The 15737-nt window shown below is 35.4% G+C and overlaps 1 protein-coding gene across 4 annotated transcripts in view; it reads left to right on the top strand.

The window, feature by feature from the left end:
* Positions 1-15737, top strand: part of CEP126 (centrosomal protein 126) — a 37982-nt gene that overhangs the window by 18984 nt on the left and 3261 nt on the right. For 2 of the 4 annotated variants that reach the window (XM_027638891.1, XM_027638963.1), the window contains exons 6-9: positions 5321-7445; positions 12153-12277; positions 12565-12652; positions 13182-13391. In XM_027638891.1, the coding sequence (XP_027494692.1) occupies positions 5321-7445; positions 12153-12277; positions 12565-12652; positions 13182-13391 (2548 nt within the window). Of the gene's footprint in view, positions 1-5320; positions 7446-8611; positions 8717-12152; positions 12278-12564; positions 12653-13181; positions 13392-15737 lie in introns of those variants that run through there. The other 2 variants (XM_027639022.1, XM_027639113.1) reach the window with 2 other exon arrangements.

The following is a 15737-nucleotide window of genomic DNA, read 5'->3' as shown; positions in this document are numbered from 1 at the left end:
AACTTGCAATGCAAACCATGAACTCAGAAGGTTATTCTTATGGTATCTCTAATACAAGAAGAATTTGTATCTTATTGTACTGTCTGTGTTCATGTGTGTGACGTGTAAAATCACATAAGTATCTGAGAAATAATGAAGAGTGTTTTCTAAGTGATGTTTCACTGCGTGGAAGCAGCATAGGTATGAACATGGCCTTCCTTGCCTGAGTTGACCTCTATGACTGTCAGCCGTTTGTGTTACTGTGGTTTTGAGGTTGGACAGTGTCTATGAAATGGAGATGTTTCAGGTAACTGATGGAAAAATTGTAGTATGACTGGAATGACTTAAACAAAGGTTCCTTTTACAAGGAATGTGGTATCAGTCTAATTCTTCAGAGGTAGAGACAAGACCAGCATGGGAAAAAGGAGGGCCTGTGTACAGTCTCTGCCGAGTATCAGGAACTTGTAGAATGCTCAGGGCTGGTTAGTGGGAAAACAGATTCTGAAGGGGAGGGTTGTGATAAAATGGCATTGAAACAGAAGTCAGACTAGATTTTGTAGACACCAGTCAACAACTTGAAATAGGTTTCTATGGTCATCTTAAATCTAGAAATGTTGGCCACTTTTTACTTATAAATGAGAGTGTTAACATTTTTATGTTGATCACTTAAATTTTGTGACAGACTTAAATGATTTCTCTCCTTATTTTCCTTTTGGCAAGATCAGAGGGGTTCAGTTTTCATTGGCTTTCAACCAATATCACAATATACAGCTATCTTCCACATTATTTCACTAATCCAAAATTCACATATGCTATAAAACCAATTTGAAACATATCTCCAGACTAAATTATTTTACCCATTTATTTTACTTTTAGATTGCCCTGTGCGGAGTCAGGCTTTGGACTCAGTGATCTTTGCGGGTCCCTTTCAACTCAGGGTATTCTATGATTCTAAAAGTATTTCTGTATCTGACTTTTAGGAGTTCATTATATAAATCCACCTTCTGCCTTGGTTGCTGCTGTGCAGTGCATAAGATAGAGTGGGAACATGTTAAAAACTGTTCCATCTTTACAATCTATTTACACTGCTAAAATAAAAAATCATGTTTTGTCATAGATTACTAAAATGTATACAAGTGTTTTAGCAAATTAGATAGTTCTGGTAGGATAGTCTCTCAGTTGACCTAGAGATTATTTAAAAAGTTATATTCACACACTGATTCTTTCAGGAAGTGTGTACTAGTCAAACAGTATTAATTTATTCTTTCTTACTGATGCTACATCTCCAGTTCATTCAAATCTGTTAACTTAATCATTAAAATGATTATTAGTTAAGCACTTAAGAACTTCTACAATTAATATTTCATATGCATGCCAAATTTTTCTCCATGACTATTTGCCTTATGATGGTTTTCATTTATGCAGTCCCATGATATTTTTACATGACAAATTTGCGTGGTAGATGGTACCTGCTCACCAGTTGCATAAATTTCTTAATGGGTTAGAAACAAAAAAAGAGACTAATGCATTATGGTGCACAGTGCCTCAACATTTAATAATTTACAAATTTTCATAGTATTTAAACCTAGCATTATGAGTTCCACTCCTGGAGCTGAATGACCAGGTTAGTCTGTGAGGGTTAGATACCTGGGACAGGGTACCTGAGAAACAGCACTCTGAGTATTGAGGTGCTAAAACAAGAGAGAGACAAGTTTAGCTGAAAATCTGTTTCCTACACAATTACGTAGATTTACCTCAGGACTTAATGAAAACTGGAAGTCAGACTGGCACCCTGGCATTCAGTGTTCAGATCACTTTTCTTTTAAACTTCTCTACCAGTATGGCTTACTGAATTGCCCAAGTGCCCATGAAATTAGAAACATTAATTCTTTTTATCCTTAGAAGTTTGAACCTGCATTTCTAATATCCCGTGATGATTTTCAAACAAGTGAATCAGATCTCTTTAAATACTCATAGAATCATAGATATCTAGTTTCTGTATTCCAGGAAGCTTGGGGGAAGATCAGGCACCTAGGAGTTAGACTAGGAAAGACAGGAGTGTTAATAGTAAGATTTTCTCTGGTAATCTTACACCTCCATAGCTTCTTTGGTGGGTCTGGCACAATAGAATGGATCTCTTGTGTAATGTAAGCATTAGAATCCTTTCTTAGTGGAATTTGCTCTCTTGAGTCTACCCAAGTCTTCTGAGAAAGTAGTGCCAAACTCATATGGAAAAGAGATTATTAATTTTAATGGACTTTCCTATTCCATAGTTGGTAAATTCAAAACTAATGAAGGTGTTTAGGTACTTCACTGGCTTTGAGAAGTAGTTTTGTATCTGTATGTCCACTGGTGTCTTTTACCTCAGAATCAGTTAGGTGTATAACATTATATATATATATATATGTATAACAAGCAAAGAATATCTGTAAAAATAAACCACTTAAAATTATCAAAATAGTAAGTCGTGTGCGAGGTGAGGGGTCTGGGTTTTCAGAGTAAGTAGCATTTTTTCCAGTATTTATCTTCAGAAGAGTGTTCCCATTCACCTCCTGGAATTATGAACAGTCAAAACTTCTTTTGCAGAACATGTCAAATACACATATAGCAGCTCTTTGGTGTAATAGTGTTCTGACAGAGTCAGAACACTTTGGCAGAAAATTCACTTGTCAGGTTCCCTTAAAATTTCACTTGTTACAATGTTTCATTGGCCTCATGAAAGATTTATTAGGCTCACGTTTTCTCTTTGTTTTAGTGCTTTACTAAAATGAAATTTTTTGACACAGCTGTTCTAAGTCTTAAGACATACAAGTGACCTCTTTAACTCCTCGGAAGTGTTCCCTTTCCTAGAATACCACATATGTGGACAGAGGGGGATTAGATTTCAAACCTTACAACATAAGATAATGCAGGCCACAGGCAATGCAATACATTGTACTTAGAAACAGTATGCAAATACAGAAAATAACAAAACAGTACACTCTATGAACATTTTGTTTCCTTGTCATCATATAGTATTCTCACAGATTAAATCAAATTAAATTATTGGGATTTCCAGGTTTATTTCTCTGCACTTATTGATCACAAAAATGGGTACTTGTTGAATGCTTTTTTTTTTTGTCTGCAGAAGTAGTTCTAGTTACACATTTCTGTGAGGAAACATGACATTCAGTTGCACTACATGGTAGGTTAAAATGGGGAATGAAATATGTGAATATTTTAATAAGAATGTTAAACATCTTTAATGTGTGAAAGGATGAAATTGTATGCTGAAACAAAATAAACATAAAATTAAAAAAAAATGAACTAAAGTTGCATAAACTGTGTAAAAGTAAGTATGTGTTTAAAGGAGGACTCTGTTCTTTAGTTTCTAACATTTCTGGATGTTACCTCAACTGAGATTTTGGGGTTTTTACAAGGAGAGTAAAATTATATATATAATGAAGGATGAAGTCTTTTGTGCTCTGGAGCACAACTAGGTAGAATTTTTCTTAATCCTAATTTTTAAAAGTTGCAAATTTTCTTGCATCCTCCATATTTATCAGTTTAAGCTGACCTGCTATCAGAAAGAGTGCTTTTTAAATCAATCCTTACAAAATTTTTCTGCTGCCTAACTTTGTCATTTTAGAAACATGTATTTTGCCATACAGTTGCAGTTTCCAAATTAGACAAGGACTAAACCCTAAATTCTTTTTACTGTTTTTTCTTTCCATCTGAAAATTTCAAAGCTAGTTCTTAAATTTGGCCTGATATTGAAAACTCTGAGTAAATGCCTTTTCCTTGTTTGATGAAGTTCAAGCAGAGGTTAACAATATAATTTAGCCAAACATAAAAGTTAATAAATAACTAACAAAGTGTTATTTCTTTTTTTCTACTAGAAAGGCACTGGCTTATATAGCTTTAGTTTGAAAATTTTCCCTAAAGGGATCTTTCCCTATGCTTCGTTCTTTGTTCTTCTATTTAGTTTCTGTATCTCAGATCATAACTATAATGGAAGACTGCACCAACCTCTGAACATATAGTGCAAGATTTAATTCAACCATAAAAATCTTTCAGGATTTACTAAGCTTTTTATTCTGCAATGTAATACATTTGTACAACTATAAAGCATGCAATATTAAGGTATAACAATTTTATTAGAATAAAAAATGTTTACTACAAAAATATATTATTATTATTCACTAAAGAATTTTTGTATCCTTTGGTGAGTTTTCAAAATGCTAATTCTATGTTATTGCTAGGGGATATATATTCACTTACCTATGTTAACAGATTTTGCTACTTGAAACATTTTCCATTTCAAGTCACTAATAAAAAAAAAAACTTCATTGCATAAGTTGCATATCTAATTCAGCTTCTCTTAGTTTATCACACCAGTTTTTTCCAACATAAGTTTAACAATCACTTTGCTGCTGAGTCGTGTGAAAGTGAGTGTACGAGATTGTGAAAATAGTTGACATGCTTGTTATCCTTTATGCTTATGGGTATTTTGAAGTCTTGTACTTAAAAAAGTATATATTGTCAGTGATGTCAGCATCTCAGGGCTTGGATAGTGAAGAAAATGTTTGTACAGTACATACATAAAGTTGTCCCACTAATGTTTCAGATGGTACCAGTTTCTCTTATTCATCACTCCATTAAAATCTGATGAGAAGGTTGAGGGAGTAGATGGGACTCACTTAGGCTCTTATACCTGATCTGTCCTCATAGATCAGATGATACTTTCTTCTTTCTGAAAGACACAAACAGAACAGGGAATTTCACTGGGGGGTTGGGAGCCGTTAGTCGCTGTGGTTTTGATAGCTAAGAGGTTTTTCTGTGTTTGCCATGACAAGGCTTAACTCCTTATCACTTGTGGCTCGTTGTATGAAAAGAAACATATTCAGTCTAATATTATGGAAAAGTTCCAGTTTGGGGCAGATCTGCTATCAAATCTGCAGTTTCATGGATTCTCTTTTAATTTGTAAACTCACTTAGAAGCCTTACAGAGGATGGAAGTCATCCTGTATTATAGGGAAATCCATAAACAGTATTGTTGTTTACACAAATCTAGTTCCTTTTTTGATATTGCAGAATTCATATATAACTAAGGATTAAATTTGTTGAACTATGCAGCTCTCTCCTCTAAATTTCTTCCCAAATTACACCATTTTCTTTTGCAACTTAATACAGGTAAATTTTGACTTGGGGAAACACTCGTGGTGATGTGAACCCAAGTCATAAAAACATCAGGCTTAATATTGTTTGTATTTTAGTCTAAGCTCTCATTAATGAAAAATTAGTATCAGCAAAACCACATTTCTGATAAATCTAACAGTCTGATTCTTTGCCTGTATTTCAGAATTTTCATCAAGAACTCAACGAAACAGATGATTCAGAAAGCCTGACAAGCCTTGACAGTCTTGAGGCTGGAGGACAAAGTGGAAATTACACAACACCGAATGAATCATCTTTGACTGCACAGTGTGACTGTGCCCTGTATGATCCAGAAAAATCCCAGACTAGGAATAATGGCTTACTTCGTATAGATCAAAGTACTTCTAAAAATGCACATCTAAATAATTGCCTGAGAAATGCAGATTCACAACATTACCACAACATACCTATTCATGATCTTTTAGCTAAACATAATGTTCTAACTCCTGCTGAACATGTGAACACTTCAGAGGAGGAATCATCTGCTTCTCAGAGACCTGGAAAAAAACTTCCAGAGTTCTCTACCTCTGATAAGCAGAAGAGCTCTGTAATTAATACATTTAGTTTTCCACAAAATATAGAAGACAGAAGCAAGCCATCTTCTGGAATGGCTAGCACATTAGCCACTGGTCATCCTGTTTTCAATCCTAGCAAAGCCTGGGACAGCCCTGATTCTATTCCAGGAGAAAGAGTTCAGGATCTGATGCAAGATCAGAGTTTTAAAATGACCCCACAGAAGAGAACTATATCTGTGCAAGCATCCAGTCAACCTATTGCAACATCTATAATCTTATTTCCTAATTGGGGATGTTCCACTGGCATTCCCAGCACAGCTGATACATTACCAAAGGACAAAAATATCAGTACAAAGTTTTTTAAAAATACCTCAGGAAAAATGACTGAAACAAAAGAAAATATTAAATGTATTAATGATGCTGTTCCAGGAACGTCTTTATTTCAAGACATACCAAATGCCTCAGTTTGGTTGGAAGTTAAGCAACAGAATAACAAAGAGAAAGGAAAGGGAAATATAATTGACACTATGTCACTGGTGTCAGATACAGAGTTCAATTCTGGAATTCCTGCACAGGACAAAACCCTGAAAAGTAATATTCTTGAAAGAAAAAGAGCAAAGTTATTCAGAAGTATCCTAAAGAAGGATTCTAAATATGAACCCAGTCCTTTCAAAACTGTGGTTATGAACCATGGGATCAGTTTTGGAAATCAATCCATGTCGTCTATCAGAGACAGTTTAGAACTGGCAAACATAAAAAGGAAAAGTGCAGAAAATGAAAAATACAATAGGAAGCTAAGATGGTGTGATCAAATTGACCAGATAATAACAGAAAATAATGAAAAATGCTATGAAAAAAGCACCAGTGAAGTATCTTCTTCAAAGCTGCAATATGTTCAAACTGCAAATAATTCTCCTAAGAATAATTTAAGTATTGTTGCTCAACCTTCAAACCCCACGTTCATGAAAAATCATCAGGAAAATTCTCATTTATCAAAACCAAATGTTAATACTGAACAGTCAAATAAAGAATGCACATCTCAGAATATATTTATGTCTACTGAATCCTTTTCTGCTAAAAAAGCTTGGATGGTGTCAAAAGATGAAGCAAGTAAGCCCTCAGTATATAGCAATAATTCTAAAATTAATGAAGGTAATCAACTCCAAAATAAGGCAAAAATAACTGGAAGAGAAACATTTGTAAGAGCCCAGTCAAGTTTTATGCCCAAGAGAAGAGGCACTATACTCCAGCTGCAGTCAGCCACTGGAGCACATGAAACTCAAAAAGCTCCAGGGAAATTGCTAACACCTCACCCGCCTTCCGCACCTCTGCCGGGAAACAGAAGTGTCAAAAATGCAGCCAGCCCTGGGTGTCAGTCAGTGCTGCCTTCAAGCCTCCAAGCTACCACTACCAGCAGGAATGATTTAAATGACAGGCATGTTGTGCTAGCAAATTGGGGTTTAAATAGGAACGGTAGAGAAAACAGTGAGAACATTGCTTGTTGTTCTGGCTTGGCCGCTGTGATCTCTCCACCCGACTCCAGCACGGTCAAATATGAACCTTGGGCAAAAAATACTTGTTCTGTAAGTGGTGTTCAGGCAAGAGCCTGTCAAAATCATTCAGTAACCTGCACTGAGAGAAGACCTGTTAATGCAGAAAATGGATTACATCTCCATCATGTCCCAACAGCTGGAAAAACAAGCACCTCCTGGCGTGGAGCACATTCTGCCCGAGCTGCAAAGGAGTCTGCTACTGGTAAGAGTCATGTTTCTGGTTCTGGGGTGGGGGGATGTTCAGACAAAAGTCTTCTTCAATTACATCATGAATTTGTTTTCAGTTGAAACGTCCAGCCTTTCATCCATCCACACAGTACAACCAGTTTTAACAAGCTTTCACCATTTGTCATTGTCATTTCTATTCTACTGGTGCCCAGAGGCCTCTCGAACATTGATCCTCATTTTTAATAGCTCTCTACAATATTAAATGAAAAGGAAGTATTTTCCCTGAGATTATATTCATGACTAATGAGCAGATGTGACAGGTGGTCTAAATAATGATATAGGAGGAAGTGACTAAGTTTATACAAGCAAGTTTTACAAGGTAACTGAGAGTCATAGCTTGTTCAACAGTCACTGCCACATGAGAGTGAAAGAAGTGTAGATCTACTGTGTTTTTAAAATGCTGACACTGAAAATGCCTAAAATTATTAAGACTTATTTCCAGTAATACAATCAAAGCTTAAAAAAAATTAAAGGTAGGTTAAAATTAAAGAGCTTCTGCCAAGCAAACTTTGCTCTGCTGCAAAGTATGTCTGATTTATGAAGAATTTTAAGGAATTTGATAAACAATCCTGCATTTCATTAAAAATTAACCTTGATGAAGAGATTGATTGGTTAGATAGAGGAAAGATGCATAAGAAATTTTTGGGTGAATAAACTTTCATCTCCCAGTTTTTACATTTCAAATTACATTTCATGCTTTTTGATTTGCCTTGTTTCTCCTGTGCAGCCTATCTATATTCTGTGCCTTGGGCACTGATGACATCCTTGTGCTTATAATTTCTATGTAGTTTGTTGGTTTGCTTCCTACTGAGGGCTACAACAGGAGTTCCTGCAACTGTAGACCCTATTTCAAGTATAAGCAGTATTTCAAACTGCTTTATGTACCAAGATCACCCCAAGGATTGGCCATGCAACTCAAAAATACTTTCTAGCAAAATAATGAATTCAGATAACTTAAGCCCCCCCTATATTTCTAGTTTTATCTACATATATCTAGTATTTATCTACATTTATCTAGTAATATATAGTTTTAACTATGGAGTGATTCAAAACAGCTCTGTTATGTAAGGCAGGCAGGTGAATATTCTTGGACTTAAGTAGGGTGAGAAATGAAAAATGCTATCTGTTTGTCTATTCCAGTTCAAAGTCAAACAGATGAATTTAAGATCTGGGTGACTTAACCTATTTGATTTTACATTGGAAATGAATGAAGACTTGCATTACCATGCCTCGCCTCCAGCAGAGGTTCTTGCCTTTTGATGTCCTTATCTGCACATCAGCTCAATCAGTCAGGAAATGTACTGGGTCAAAGTTGTGTGCACTACTAACACTGTCTTCACTGCAACTTTAAATGCTACATTCCCAATGTCACATACCTCCAGCTCTTTCAGGGGAAGAGCTGAGGAATACATTTGAGTGGGTTGCCCTTTCTCAGTATCTGCTTAGATTTTGTGTTTTGAAAGTCTTCTTTATTTTAAATACTCAAGATAACTCTTACTGACTTGTTGTTATTTGTTCAATTGCCTACCAATTCACATAGACACCATAGTCTTTGCCCTGAAGTGCTTGTTTTGAGATTGAATGCTGCATTGCTCTCGAGTAAAATATCTGCAGAGTTCCATGAGGTTTGTGAAGACACTGTAGAAAATGTGATTTGTTGCAATGCTTGGCCAAATGTACCTAAAGTATAAGTGAGAACAAAATGAATAAATAAAATTATCATCCATGAGGATCTTAATTTAATTTGGCTTCCAGGATTCAAGTTGTATATCTTCTGCTGACGCATATTATATTGTAGCTGGATATTAGAACTATTTTAAGACCTTTCTTGTTTAGTCAGTAAAAGGCTTTAAAAATGTGTTTGACCTTTAGCCTATCACAAATATGGGGCTAATTACATGCTTATGGTTGAACAGCTGTAGACTGCTTAGTATCTTGTTCCCTTAAAGATACTATTGCTTATTATAATTTTGTCTTACATGTCACAAAGGAATCTTTCCCATCTAGCATGTCTTGCAAACTAATTAAATTAAGTATTGATGCATCTGCATAGAGCAAGTTTGAATTTTACTTTTTTCTGAAAAAACATCATGTGATCACTAATATAATCAGGGGTCTCTTGTTTTCTTTTTGTTTGTTTGTTGTTTTTTTTTTAACTTTCTGCCATATTCAATATAACATTTCCTTTTCTTTTCTGGTGCTATTCAGCACCATGCATCATATTACAATAATTTGCACTTAACTAAATGGCAACCTTTTAAATCTAATGTGTCCCATGTTACTATTGATGGCAGCAGCCTGTTATGACCCGCCCCAGAGAAAGGGAGGGGCAGTAACCCAGGTTCTTAACAATAATTCCCTTGGGGTGGATTAGAGTGAAACGACACTGAATAATCAGTGTCTGAAAACATATATTGGTAAGGTTTATTTTAACAATTTTGTATCAAAAGGTATGCTAGCATGGTGTTGTCATATAACAACGTGGCATAGAGGTAACCTTTGGAGGGGGGGAAATGCATAGGGGAGAGAAAGACAGGATAGGAGTAAGGGAGAGTAAGGGAAAGAAAAGCTGAGAGTGGACAAATGTATATAGTCACCGCCCACGGAGTCCAGCAATGACACTTGGTAGTTGCAGCTTCCATGTCTGTCAGTTGAAGTGGTGGCCTTGATCTGCTGGGGGTGAAGGAGGGAAGCCCCCACACTCCAAGAAGTTATGAGTTATTATACCCATGTTTAGTGTCACAGGCCGTGCCTCCAGCCTCCAAACTCTCCCTGGGCCTGCACAGAGTTTCTGTGTCTGGCCTGGTTCCCGCCTTTCAAGATTGGCAGAGCGGGGGATGGGCTTTGTTGGGCCATCAGAGGTATAAACTCAGATCTTTCCGCCTTTTCAGGGCTTGACACCTTCAGCACTGAAGGGAGGGATGGGCCCAACTGCCCATCAGAGGTCAAAAGCCTGCAAAAGTCTCCTAGAATGCATAAATCATTAACTGTTTCAGTCTCTGACACAGCCAGATGACTAATTTCAAATATGCTTCAAGTATCAATTAATTGTTTTCTTTTTCTGTGAATGGTAGGAATTCTGCTTTGTTAATGTCACTGTAATAACCACAAAAGAAATAAAATTCTGTTAGAATCAGTAAAAGATCTCTTGGTGAAATCACGAACTGTACGTTAAACTGCACATGTAAATATTTATTATGTAAATAAAGAGGTAATTTATCTTCCAAAGTATAAATCAAGTAACTGCGTTTACAAGTCTAGTAACTGTGTTTACAAATGAGAATATAATATCTCCTTGGGTATGTAGATTCCTGAGTTGCCTATGAAAATGCTAATTTGCATCTCTGGTTTGTATGCATAAACATTTAATTAAGAACATAATTGTAATTTTGAAATTTGACGCTTTAATTTTGAAAATGTATTGCTACACCAGACAAAACTGAAATAGATTTGAGGTACAGTGTCTAGGTTAGACCTCTCTGACTGAGGGAAAATGCTATACAGCAGTACTGTCATTACAATTAGTACACAGATGTATGAATTAGTAAGATTAACTACGAAATCCCAAGCTATAGAAATAAGGTTTAAAACCATGACTTTTAAACCTTACAACACTTGTGAGGCCCCACCTGGAGTACTGTGTTAGTTCTGGATTCCTCAGTACAAGAGACATGGATGTGCTGGAGAGAATCTAGTGACTGGCCATGAAAATAGTAAAGGAACTGGAGCATCTCTTCTAGGAGAAAAGGCTGAGAGCTTGGACTGTTCATCCCAGAGAAGAGAAGGTCATGGGGAATCTTATTGATGTCTATAAATACCTGGAAGGAAGCTGCAAAGGGGACAGTGCCAGGCTTTTTTCTGCGGTGCCCACTGAAAGTACCAGAGGCAAAGGGCACAAACTGAAACAAAGGAGTTTCCTTCTGAATATCAAGAAACATTTTTTTTTTACTTTGTAACTGAGCACTGGCACAAATTGCCCCAGAGACTTTATTGAGTCTCCATCCTTGAAGATGCTCAAAAGCCATCTGAACATGGTCCTGGGCAAGGAGCTGTATGTGGACCTGTTTGAGTGGAGGTACTGGACCAGACAACCTCCAAAGGTCTCTTCCCACCTCTACCATTCTTTGATTCTGTGAATCAAATAAACTGTATGAACTACCCCATTTTCTGCAAACTGCTATGTAATCTTAACAGAAGTTGAATCCATTAAGATATACATTACAGCAACTTGTCAACAGGCATTTACTGTCTTGGGCAGTTAGACTTCAAGATTATTCTTTAAATACAATTTATTTTCTAAAACATTACTTTTTGGCACATTATTTGGTATTTTTATATCATAGCTCACCTTTCATTCTCCTTTTTATTTGATAAGACCACCTTGTATCTTTGTACTTACCATTTTTATTATCTGGGATTCAAAGTGGGGCTTCACTTAGCCTGCTTATGTCCACATACAATCCACACCTGTATCTCATAGTCCTATGCTAACATGAGGTAAAAAATGCCTTAAAAGTGCCTGTTTCTCTCTTTTCATTTTAAGAAAATATATTTAATGAGATCAGATGTAAACATCTGAATGTGGGCAGACTTATTTACTCATCATTATTAGTTTTGCTACTACTATCTTTATCATGGTTTTACACATTTTTGTTTTGTTTTTGTCTCCATGTTATTTAAGGTTTTGTTCCTGTTACAAGACAAAATCAAGTTATTGGCAACTATGAAAATAAACACGGAGCTGTTTCAGAACACAGAAGACAAAATGTAGCATCTAAAAGATGGGAGCCTACTCATCGTGCACAGGTTAATATAAAATACTACAAAAAATAAAAAGCTTATTTATCTTCAAAATGGAAAGAGCTTTAGAAATATCAAAGATTTGTTCAGTGTCATGCAATTTTGAATCAGTATGTTTGCTGTCACTGCTAACGACAAGAATAAAACCAACCAGAATACCTCACTGAATTAGTATACACTAATACTTTGGCACTTCAAAACATTTGGTAATATGAAATAATAAATAAAACATGTTCAGAAGGTAGTGGTTACCTTAAATTATACTTAAAATATTCTTATAATATTTTTTATAGAATTTGTTATGTACTGTCCAGCCGACTCCTGCTCCATCCACATTTGATCCAGTACAAAAGATGAAAAACATCTATAAATCTGAGGAAGGTATAGTAACACAACTCACTTCAATTCTTGGTTGTACATTAAGTAGAATGACCTAATACATCCACTGTGTAACATGGCTTGTGCCTTTTGACATCAGTGATTCTAAGCAGAAAGGGGTAGTTATCTATCTAGACCTAATTTTTTTTTCCTGGAAATGCAATATTGCATCCTGGAAATGCAACCCTATCATGGTATGGATGGTTTTATAAATGCATTACAACACGTATTTAATTTTCATTCCATGCCTGTTTGTAGCTGTACATGTCATACATAACTGTATGATAGGGACAGGTATTGCTTGCTACCATTACATATTTCCAAACTCATTAGGACTTGCTTTGGTGCCAATTATAAGATGAATTAGTGTTCTTAATTATTTTATTTTCTAATGTATCAAGTTTCTTGATTTTGCCAATTGATCTTTCAATGTCGGTTTTATGTGTTTCACAGACATATAGTCATGAAAACAAGCAGTTTATTTAAATGTAATGAGCTCTTCTCATTTGAAGATGCCCTGTAATCTCTTCAGTTTCAGAAAGCACTATTCAGTTTCTAATGGCAGAAAAACTAGCAAATACACACATTGCAGAGGGTGAAATCCTGGCAGCTATGGACAGTGTGCAGCCAGACAGACAGCCCTCACTGCTTAACAGAGCTCCGTGTCCAGGCATGAGTGCACTCTCAGTAGAAGAACAGAGGATTTTCCAGTCTCTTCATTATCTCAATCAGAGGCTACAAAGTAAGTTGGATAATAAATAAGATGATAAATCAAATGATTAAATAACTTTATATTTTGTTGCCATAGATTTATTTGGGTTAAAACTAGGAATCCCGTGATAGAAATTATTATTATTATTAGTGTTATTATTATTATTATTATTTACTGAATTTAGCAAACAGTAGATCAAAATCGTGAAACCGCTCTTGAAGTCAGTGAGATTAATTTAAAATAACGGTGACCTTTTCTTGGTCAAAAGTATGATTCAAAATATGACTGGAGGACATCTTCAGCCCAACTGTAGATGTTGTTTGCAACAGATGTTTGTCAAAAATGTTCTTTCAAGATGCATCAGGTGCATCAGTCTCACTTGGGAGCCTGTTTTTATCCATCTTGATTTTTTTGCAATTATTTTTGCAAATAATTGCCTCTTATATGATATATCATATATTTTTTGCAAATATATCCCTTTATAATGAAAGGCTTTTCATTTTCTTCTAGTATTTTAGAATGTTCCTCTTCTCCATGAATTCTTAAAGGTCACAAATACTGAGTTATGACATCACTGCAGATAAATCTGACTGTTTGAGTGAATATCACTTGTGCGACCATTTTAAAAATGTCAAACTTACTTAAGTATTCTCTAACTTGTTCTTTCTCTATGCCAGGATGATTTCTTACCTGCTTTATACTGGTGCTTTTTGTATGAACTCTGCAATCACAGCTTCCATTTTGCTGAAGAATGTGGAAGAAATGTCTATACTTGTTCTCGATAATTTTTTCCCCAGTGATTAATTAGCTAACATTTTCATTAGTCGTCTTACAATAACTAACATAGTTGTAGAACAAACTTACTTCTTGGGTCTGTTCCTTTATCTAATGGTTAGGATTTGCTTTGACCTATGTGGTCATACATGTCTTCCATATAAGCTCTCATTAGTTTGGCATAGTTTTGGTATTTTGTGTGCTCCATCTTGTATTTGAAATCAGTGGGGAACTTGTGACTTAGTCTACGTGATCTCTTCACTGTTTGACTTCTCATATATTTGAAATAACTTCTGCTTGCCATTTGTACTGTTTGTGGAATTGCCAACTCTCTTGAATTTTACATTTTCCTTGGACTTTTTTCATACAAGATTTTACATGTCAATTACTTGAGTTTATAAGAGTTTCTTGAAGTCCACTGATTTCCTGTTACTATTCCACTACTTTTCCTTCTGCACTGCACCATTTCATGATCAGGTTACCCAAGTATACCTCCTTATTGCCTGGAATCAAACTAAACCAGGGCTTATTAAGCTTCTGCACACTATCCATTGATTTTTACATCACATGGTGGATTGCATGACTTCAAGGAAAAAGGCTTCAGTTTCCTATAAACTGCACAGCAGAATAATAGATCTTTGCAACTGTTTAGAAATTTTCTGCAGCTGTAGCTTATAATTCCTGCTCCATCAAACAGTGGTTCCGAATTTCATTATATCATAACTTGTGGTTATTGCTTCCAGACAAATGGAAATGAAGAATTCCATTTTTTACCAGAGAGGTGTTTTAGTATGGTGTGCTCAGGTTAGGAAAGTAGATATGAAAAGAGAAATACACGAATATAGAAACTAAATTGCCGTATAAGAGGGAAATTACAAAGAAATATAGGGAAAGGTAAATTCAGCAAAAGAACTGGGAGACAGAATGCTGAAGTTTGCAAAGTGTGAACAGGAAAACTGTAAGAAAAGTATGCTAGGAATATGAAAGAAACAAAGAGTCATAGGAGTTAACAGATTGCAAATGAAGTAACTGTGAAAATTAATGTAATACATACAGATACATATGTATTTGGGAAACTTAATTAGCTTGCCTAATTATTTAGGGATTAAAATTGGTAATAGGAAGCTGGGAAATTTTACAGGTAGACTTACATGTAAGTAGGTACCTGTAAATCAGTAAGTAAATGGTTGTATGTACTTATGTGTCATAAAAGTACATTGCTTTTTTAAACTGTGACCTTTCTGCACACCTTTTTTTGTCTTTGTTTTCACATGTTAAAAAATTAACTGACTAAAACTGTGTACCTTCATAGTGGTCTTTTTAATAACAGTCACTAACTAGTCTACACCTGGAATATTTGTTGCCAGCTTAGAGTAGTTGGCATTCTTTTCTCTAGCTTTAGATTTCTTTATTGACACTAAATCTTTTGTTCATATAATATCTAGACACAAGTTTTAAAAATAGACATATGGCCTATTTCAGCAGCAGTTAATAGGGGAAATAAAACTAGTGTTATTAAACTACATTTCCACAATCTTCAGAAAGTTCTGTCTTGAATGTTTGACTGTGAATCTTATTTTTATTAAAGTATTTGGTTTACAT

Source organism: Corapipo altera, unplaced genomic scaffold (genome assembly GCF_003945725.1).
Source record: "Corapipo altera isolate COAL_440 unplaced genomic scaffold, ASM394572v1 0, whole genome shotgun sequence".
NCBI lineage: Eukaryota > Metazoa > Chordata > Aves > Passeriformes > Pipridae > Corapipo > Corapipo altera.
Note: the sequence above shows the minus strand (reverse complement) of the source record. Positions and strands in the feature narration are given on the sequence as shown.